This window comes from Paramisgurnus dabryanus, chromosome 11 (assembly GCF_030506205.2).
Source record: "Paramisgurnus dabryanus chromosome 11, PD_genome_1.1, whole genome shotgun sequence".
In the NCBI taxonomy this organism is placed as follows: Eukaryota; Metazoa; Chordata; class Actinopteri; order Cypriniformes; family Cobitidae; genus Paramisgurnus; species Paramisgurnus dabryanus.
The window spans coordinates 30,932,570-30,942,230 of NC_133347.1; the positions used below are offsets into that span (position 1 = coordinate 30,932,570).

The 9,661-nt window shown below is 38.6% G+C and overlaps 1 protein-coding gene across 1 annotated transcript in view; it reads left to right on the forward strand.

Moving 5' to 3' along the window:
• Window positions 1-9,089, forward strand: part of gnb1a (guanine nucleotide binding protein (G protein), beta polypeptide 1a) — a 32,370-nt gene extending 23,281 nt beyond the window's left edge. The window contains exons 3-11 of the mRNA XM_065247776.1: window positions 1,832-1,870; window positions 1,975-2,081; window positions 4,105-4,168; window positions 4,279-4,441; window positions 4,561-4,627; window positions 4,847-5,048; window positions 5,125-5,341; window positions 6,431-6,541; window positions 7,304-9,089. Coding sequence (XP_065103848.1) covers window positions 1,832-1,870; window positions 1,975-2,081; window positions 4,105-4,168; window positions 4,279-4,441; window positions 4,561-4,627; window positions 4,847-5,048; window positions 5,125-5,341; window positions 6,431-6,537 — 966 coding nt within the window. The 3' untranslated portion in view covers window positions 6,538-6,541; window positions 7,304-9,089. The remainder of the gene's footprint in view (window positions 1-1,831; window positions 1,871-1,974; window positions 2,082-4,104; window positions 4,169-4,278; window positions 4,442-4,560; window positions 4,628-4,846; window positions 5,049-5,124; window positions 5,342-6,430; window positions 6,542-7,303) is intronic.
• The last annotated feature ends 572 nt before the right edge of the window (window positions 9,090-9,661 follow it).

Sequence of the window (9,661 nt, forward strand, 5' to 3'; positions counted from 1 at the left end):
TGGTAGTTATTTGTTTACTCTAGATAAGTGAGTACTGTAAGTACCACACACTTACCATGTACATACACTACTGTACTTACAAATTGTTTGTTATTAGTTATCAAATACTTACACTATGTGCCTTTCATTAACCCACATTTGCCAGTAAGTACTAAATACTTATATGGTACCTTCGTTTGTAAGTACAGTGTTTCTTGTTTGTTATTGTTGTATATCTACACTATAAGGGACGAAAGTAAAAGGCTCGTTATAGTTGTGAGTAGGTCATACGGCGTAGCCGCGACGCCGTAGGTTCCGCATTGGTTTCCATTTATATTTTTGCGTCCTCGTCCGCGTCGACATGCAAACACGCGCAGACCGCTGGGAGGCAGTATCCACACGTGTAACCACAGTAGCAGCTTGACCGCCAAAGAAGAAGCAGCTTGGCAAGTTAACCCACAAACGAAGAAGAAACAGCAACTTGTTGTGTAGGATTTGAGAAGACCAGCAATGATGAAAGTAAATAAACAGCGACTTTTGTTGCAGTGTGAGTTAAATTACTCCTCAACTTGGCTCATCTTTGTTTTCACCATCGCAAACGGAAATACCTATGACGCAGTTTTTTTTACCTGACGGGAGGGGTTCTGGTGGACCAATCACAGCGCTTGCGGTCCGTGTAGTACTGACGCACTGTTAAAAATTTTGCGAGGTGTACGTCAGGCTACGCACAGGCTATGAATAACCTACGGCGTAGAGTTTACGCACGAATATAAATCGGGCTTAAAGTATTGAGATCTGTTTAGCGCCTTTTTGTGCTTAAATATTTAAATTGGCCAATCGGGCCAGTGACCGTTGCATTGCTGCTAACAACACATTAATTTGAACACATTTGTAATAATTATCTTACCAATGATGCACAGAGAAATCCCTTAAGTTGCAGTAAACCTGGTAACTATGTAACAAACTTCCAGGGACGTTGGTATAAAAAAGCACCTTTTAGAGCAGTGTCTGGTGCACATTTCTGATTTTAATCGCACATGCATACCTGCGTACCAGTTATGTGCACCCCTGACTTTACTGACGGTTTAGCAGCAACAGCGTGATCATAAAGCTTTTGTGGACGAAATGCAATGTTTATTTCTGATAACATGGGAAATAAATATGGGAAATAAACCGGTATTACACATCTAACAGGTATCTACTATTACATTGAGCTAATGTGTAAACTGTGTAAAATAAATGTATACAATAAGTAGCTACAGGTTTTTGAAATCGTGCCTGGCTGCCTAACCTCTCCATGCTTGTCGTTTTGTTTTTGACAAGGTATTTGTTTCAGAGATCAGTTTAGCCAGATCGATAAATTAATACAGACTGGAAGTTTAGTTCAGTTTAGGGGTGTAACTACGACAACTTGTGTGCGGCAAATTAAACAGTCTATAGGTGAATGTTGGGGGAAAACATGTTTAAAAGTTAACACACTTTTATTCTTAATGTCTCTATAATGTTGAAATATTCCTCTGATCGTTTGTCCAAGCAAATCTATGGGTGTAGTTGGTGCCATTTTATAAAAATTTTGATGTGAAACGGTTTGATGTGATAGCATCGTACTTTAGTTATTCAGCTACCGGAAGCACAGAGCAAGACCAAATACGAAACTTTTTGAACAAGATCGGTTAGTTGTATCGTACTGTAAGTCATTGATTTTTATCTAGGAGTGTTTAAATAAACAAAGGGTTTGGTGAGATTCACCTGAATACTTATTGTTCTGATTTCACTGATGTTGGTCTGAATGCAGTTCATCTGATGTCTTTGTGTTTGAGAATGTACTCTGATGTGAGTTTCTCTTTTTAAGGATGCGCGGAAAGCATGCGCAGACGCCACCCTCTCCCAGGTAAACGTCACAAACCTTACTCACAGTTTGAGCTAATTTTGTGAGTTACTCGGATCATATTTGTGTAGGTTGAGTGTAATGTAGATGTTATTTGTGTTTGTCAGATCACAGCAAACATTGATCCTGTGGGCCGGATTCAGATGCGCACTAGACGGACACTAAGGGGACATTTGGCAAAGATCTACGCCATGCACTGGGGCACTGACTCGAGGTGAGCATATTCATCACAGAAAAACAGAAATTTATGGCATCACATGAAAGCGTTATCAATCATTTAGGGTTATAATTTACAGAATAATTATAATTTTGATGGAGGTTTAGTGCTTTATTATATTACCTACTTTTTCCATCCAAGTAAATTTTGACTCTTTTTAGTAATTTTTATTTAATGAATGATGATAATTTTTCCATCTCCCCAAGTCTGTATTTTAAAACGCATTTAGGGCCCTATTTTAACGATCTAAGCGCATTGTCTAAAGCGCACAGCGCAACGTCTAAATGGGCGTGTCCGAATCCACTTTTGCTAATTTAACGACGGGAAAAATGTTTTTTGCGCCAAACACATGGTCGAAAAGGGTAGGTCCTATTGTAATGGGAGTATTTTGGGCGTAACGTGCAGTAAACCAATGAGAGTCACAGCTCTCATCCCCTTTAAAAGCAAGTTGCGCTGGCGCTATGTCTAATCCCTATTTAGATGACGGACTTTGTAAACTGAAAAACTAAGCGGAGGAAGAAGATCCCCAGTTTAAGGTTAATGTTAAATAATTGTGTTGTTTTTCACTTGTATTGAAATTGTTATTTTTTTTATTAAAACCTTTAAAACCCGTTTTCTTTTAGTCATGGAAGTAAAAAAGCAGGCTTTTAATTGCTTTAAATGTATGGCTATCCAATATCATCAAAAAATAATTTACAAGTATGTAAGATAAGGTTTGTACTCTAAAAATACTTTATTTGTAACAAACAGGAGATAAAGAATTTACAAAGGCTCTCCTCACTTTGGACAGCGTTTTTTTAGCAAAGAGTTTTTTTGAGCATTACTTAAAAATGTTTCTCATCCCACCATATCCACAGGTACAGAGTAATCATATACAATAAATCCGTGAGGTAGCATTAAAAAAAAACATTTAAAAACAGATGCATTTGTTTAAAGCAAAGCGAAGCAGCTCTTTTTGTCTTCTAACGTCTTATAATAAGTCCTCATTTATGTCCAAGATACTCAATAATAATCTTTTACATTCAATCCTTTAATCTATCATATTTAAAACCATTTTTGTGCTGCTGCGCATTATGTACCTTGTGATAAGCAAACCCGCGTTGTCCTCCCGTGTATAGGCGCATTTTACTAATGCGCTCTTTAAATAACATAAAAGACATTGCGCCATTGACTTTAGACTTTAGACCAGGTTTTTGTTGGTCAATGGCGTAGTCTATTTTAGTTGCCTCAAAATAGCAACGCGCCAACAATGCGCCTAAACACACCTCGTTTTCAGACCAGAACGCCCAAGGGGGCGCAAATGCATTTGCTATTTAAACAACGCGGCACTAAACGTGAAAATTAGGGTGGAAACTAGCGAAAGACACTTGCGTCGCGCATTGCGCCGGGTGTAAGATAGAGCCCTTAAAGTGCAAAAACCTTCACATTTGATTTCTTTTCCTCAGACAATTAAACATCAGTGGTTACGTTATGCTAACTTAATTTTTTTTAGTAATTGTGCAATCTGAGTTATGATAAGTCTTAAGTTGTGTGTCCACCCCATCGTGTCATGATACTGCCCCTTTTTACTTGAAGATATGTTCAGTGTAATAAAATCCCACATGTACCATCACACATTTATTAGCAAAACAGCACTGGAAGGTCAGTGTGAAACTGCTTTTCTATTAGTTTAATGTTTTTGTCAAGCATGACCATTGGTTCTGTTTTAAGATGTAAAAATGTACTTTTTATATTTAAAAGGACAAAATTACCTTTAATAAATTATTTAATAAAATGCCCTTCACATACGTTTTACCTTGAAGTCTGCTAGAAACAGATTTATGAATGTAAGGAATCGTGATGCATTTCCACATTAAATACATGAGTGTTCCTGAACATGATTGTTATTGTACTTGCTTTATTTTTACGAGAGGTTTTTATAGTGTTGTTATCTTATCCCATAGAAATGTTTCAGATGTGTTCTTCTAAAATCCATCATTAAATTCTCATCATGTGTCCTCTCTTGTGTTGATCTCTGTAGGCTGCTTGTCAGTGCTTCCCAGGATGGAAAACTGATTATCTGGGACAGCTATACTACAAACAAGGTAAAGTGAAAGGAAAAATGTTTTGTTATTGCACATCATCAGCTTTAAGACACTCTTTGCCATTCACCCCATGCTTGAGGTTTTATAATGTGAGGTCTGTTGACGTGTAGGTCCATGCGATTCCTCTGCGCTCCTCTTGGGTCATGACGTGTGCTTATGCTCCATCTGGAAACTACGTGGCCTGCGGAGGTCTAGATAACATTTGTTCAATCTACAACCTAAAGACCCGCGAGGGGAACGTTCGCGTCAGCCGGGAGTTGGCCGGACACACAGGTCGGTCATTATCACAAAACTGTTTTTTGTAACATGCTTTTATGAAATCTATGCCTAACTGAGAGTGACTTATGTTTTAGTTTCATTTGAACTTTTGTTAAACTGCTATTTTCCTGCAGGTTATCTGTCCTGTTGCCGTTTCCTGGATGATAATCAGATTGTCACAAGCTCGGGTGACACCACCTGGTGAGTTTGTTCACTGTACCAAAACTAACCAAGTTTACCATATTCCTTATTTATTAGTTGGTGCCGTTGGAGTCAAGGCATGTGCACGTTATTTTTCAGACAAGTAAAGACCAGTAGAAACAACTAACTATTGTTAACTCGATGACAAAAAGGTCTTTCCTTTTGATAAAAGCGTCTGCTAAATGAAATATTATTCTGATGTATGTGTTTTGTTTTTAGTGCCCTCTGGGATATTGAGACCGGGCAGCAGACGACCACATTTGCAGGTCACACGGGTGATGTGATGTCACTGTCTTTGGCCCCAGACACTCGTTTGTTTGTGTCAGGGGCATGCGATGCTTCAGCTAAGCTTTGGGACGTTAGAGAAGGCATGTGCAGACAAACCTTTACAGGCCACGAGTCCGACATCAATGCCATCTGCGTAAGTCTCCCGCTGAAATATATACTGACTCGTATCTTTAGCGCACATTTAATCTCATCACAACATCTTCTCGCAGTTCTTCCCCAACGGCAACGCGTTTGCAACAGGCTCAGACGACGCCACCTGCAGGCTGTTTGATCTGCGTGCCGATCAGGAGCTGATGGTTTATTCTCATGACAACATCATCTGTGGGATCACATCTGTGGCTTTCTCTAAGAGCGGACGCCTGCTGCTGGCGGGTTATGATGATTTTAACTGTAATGTGTGGGACGCTCTGAAAGCTGACCGCGCAGGTAAGTGTAAATGAGAACACACAGATTGGCTCTGTAACATTAGTAAAGGCACTGCTTATAATGAGGAAACTTTAAACTCTGCAAGTAACATCAGAATTAACGATTAATTTACATAAACATATCCTGATAAAGAATTATGTGTGAGTGAAATATCTGATATTTTTCAATTGCCATATAAATTGTATTAGTGTGCTTCAAATGAATGATGATAAAACCATAGACTTCTACACTGTACAACATTTATTTATTTTAAATCCATCTAAGAGGTCATCTAAGAGGCTGTTTACACTTGTCATTAACATGCGTTTTCGTCGATCGGATCACAAGTGGACGACGTTAATGCCAGGTGTAAACGGTGTTCAAAACGTTTTGAGCTCGTCCACTTTCGACCACTTTCAAACACATCCAGACGTAGTCGAAACCACTTTCGATCGGATCGCTTTGGAGTTGCGGAACGCATATGTGGTTGAACGTGTTCGAACAGCCACACGCGACCGCCTTCTCTCTGCCCATTTATCTAATCTGAGGTATTAAACGCAAGTTTTACGTCTTTTTTTGACTTCTGGCGTGAACATACGCTATTTTTAGCCTTTCATTGATAAAACTAAAGCGGAGGATCTCCGTAGTTTCGTTTTGAAAGCGTGTGAAAGTTGCTCGATCCTATTTCATCAATTGCGCTGAAAATTCAGAGAAAGCCCTAACATACACACGTAAAAATGTGCAGCATGTTTACTTGCTAAACAAGCAGTGGATTAATTTGTGTCCATATAAACTCAAAATTACTCCCGCTCGCGTTTGAATGAAAGCAGAGAGACTCGCCCACCGTCTCACAGACCACCCCCTCACAGTATTCAGGACAGAAGCGGTCGAAAGTGGACAAAAGAGACTGATTTAAATACCAGGTGTAAACGTAATGTGTCTCTCTCGTCCACTTATGATCCGATCGATGAAAACACATCTGAATACGAAGTGTAAACAGCCCCTAAAATGACCCCGCTCCCCTCCTATCCAACTCGAGCCCCCCCCGTGAATTTCTTTCATCTCCAGCCCTAATGATAAGAGTCTTGTTGTTTTTGTTTATGTTCTCAGGTGTTTTGGCGGGTCATGATAATCGCGTCAGCTGCTTGGGAGTAACTGATGATGGTATGGCTGTGGCTACAGGATCCTGGGACAGTTTCCTAAAGATCTGGAATTAAAACTGTAAGGTTAACACCTCAACTCTCCTAAAACCTCAATAGTTTTATTGATGCGCTGTAATGCTGTATATATTCACTTATCAATAGTTCAGTCAAATGTACTCAACCCAAATTTACCCGAATCACTTTTTACACGAACCTGAGGTGCATAAAATTTCATATAAAACTCCGGTGGCCTTGCAACCAATGCGGCCTGCTGCTCCATTTATTTTCATTTGTTGTCTGACGACGACACCAAGGTAACACAGAATGTGCATTCAAAATTGATTGACAGGTGTGTCTCAACGAAAATTAACCTACCACCAGCCGCACAATGTCACACGTGCTCTTGGAAAACAGATAAGGGGTTGGAAAAGGACTTGATGCACACACACAAGATAGTTTTGGTCGTCTCTGGTCCATTAGGCAAAAACAAAATCACTTAAATTACCCGAGACCTGAGTCTGCTAATATTATACCCAACTTTTACACCCAAAGCCGCTTGGGTGTCAGGTCGGACCTCAGGTTTTCAGCTCTATGTGGACCCATGAAGACCTCTAGACAGAGGATTGTGAAGTAATGGTTTAGCATGTAGTCAGACTTTAATGCAAGAATAAATTGAACAGACTCGAGTCAAGAAAGTTTGATATTTACACACACACCTGAACATGTTATCACCCCAGCTGTGTTTTGTCTTCAGCTTTACAAATGCCCCCCTAGTGCCACCTGCTGTTGTGTACAGAAGAGATGTTTGTGTTTTAATGTTGTCATCTTTTCTTCTTTACAGATGACGGCAAGACTCTACGGTTGACTGGAAGACCGTTCCAATATTGAAATGTTCAGTTTTATTGTCCTTTCTGCTCCTCTTCACACACACACACACACACAACAGAACTGACCCCAACATCTCTAAATGATAAGAAAAATCTCTTCTTTGGGAAAAAAACAAGAGCACAATTGTATCACTCAGCTAGATTGTAGTTAAGTGGATAAAGGTTGGTAATTGTGCGGATTCCTTCTGGGACCATTTGATCTGAAAGACACTCATTCATTCCACTGCTGTTATCATTACGCTAACATCCACGGCATCATTAGAAAGTCTTTTTAAAACAAACTAGCTCGATATCTTTCTGGGCCTTTTTATTTTTTGGACCCCTTCCCAAGATTTAAAATTGAGAAGCACAGGCGTGCTTTTGACTCCTAGGTTTTTTTATGTATTTTAGGATCAGGGTCGTAGTTGGAATATTAAACAAGCATGACATCATTAATGTTGTGGAAATCTGTCAAAGCTTCACTGCGGATTTGATCAGGGGTCCACTAGCTGCTATCAGGCCTCTGTATATTTAGTCCAGGAATTTTGTTTTCTGGTCTTGTTGCAAACATTAACGTTTGTAAACGAGTACGGTTGTTTTGCATATATGTAATATTGTTAAAATATGTTAACTAAGCACGTGCTGTTCATGATAACAAATGCTCGAATTTCGAAGATGATGACCATGTCAATTTTATCCATGTTTCTCCTTATGCTTTTTTGTAGAGTTCAATGAAGATTAACCAATCATTAAATTTTTTATGTTGTTTTTTTCTTACCTGTTTGCTGTAGAGGATGTTGACAGTAGGATTGGGGCAGTTTCATTTTTCAACAGAGGTGCCCATCTTGTGCTTGGAAAACAGTTACTGCTCTGTGAATGACATGTTGTATAAATCAATGTTTGAAAATAATGATATTGAAAACTTTTTAAGTTAAAAATGGAAACGAATCTTCTTTTGGTTGTCTGCCATGGGTGGGAAACTCGTAGACTTGCATGCTGTAGAATTGCTTAAAAGAGGTGCATATGAAACTAAGTCCTTGATGTTTTTCTTTTCTTAAAAAAATAACCTGTTGAATAGATCATCACAGTATTTATTTCTTTTTCTTTTATTTCTGTTTGTTTTGTGTTTGCTACTCTGTGCATACATGCTTCAGTTTCAACGCTTCAGAGCTATGCACTTAAGAGAAGCAAAGATAACAGAAGACACGACGGTTCTGTCCCATACACATGCACACAGAGACACACACACACTGACCCTGTAAAAACACACACACACACACACACACACACTCGAAGAACAAAGACAGTCTCATTCTCTCTCTGTAGCAAAACAACATTTCTGATACAAAGATGATGCTAGAAACATTTTGTAACAAACAGGTTTTTGTTCTTTAATATAAAAAGCAGAATTGAATGGGAGAATCTGTTGTTTCCACTTGACGCGTATCTAAGAGATGCTCTCTTTTCTCGGCTGTAGTGAGATTTCGTTTCATCCTCCGTAACATTCTGTACAGAAACGCGACACCTCCTGTCATTGTATGTTAGGCCTGGAGTTGGCAACACAAATAAAGATTAAAAATGAACTAAGTTTTCTCTTTCCCTCTCTTCATACCAGTAACTTGCTCTGCATTCTCTACTGTAATCTTATTCATCTTTTGTATTTAATTTTAAAGTCAGTGTACAACAGAAAGCTGGATGCAAGATAGAAACTATATTAAAACGTACTGTTATTTAAAATATAATAAAAGCAGTTTGAGACGATTTCGTGTTGTTTCTCGTGTGTTTTCTCATACTACTTCAACTTAAGTCCACTATAGGGGCTGTTGTTTTTAATGTGAACAAAATCATTTCATGTATAGCTCATATTTTACACCCTTATTTCCTATGTACAACTCTCTTTGATGTTTCACATAGTGTGTTTTGCTTTTGCAGTCTTTATTTCATGCTGATACCCTGGCAGTAAATGTAAGCAATATTTAACAGTTCAGCTTTAGTATGCTTGTGTCAGGTATGCTTGAAATGACCCATAATGTGTTTATATTCTCACTAATATCATAAAGGTCTGTATGTCGAGAACTGTGAGAAACCGGGACCGTGTAAAAATTAAAACGACACTGAGTGCTGTTGGTATTATTATATTTATATATATTTTATGTAATTTATATTTATGCATATGTACCTTTATCAAAAGCAACTCTCACTGCAATAAAAAGTATACATTTTACTAATGGGTTCAAACCCATGACTTTATGCAGATCACTATGCTCTACCACTGAGCTATAAAGGAGCACAAGCACAAAAAAAGGGAAAAGCTAAACAAATCCTTGACATAT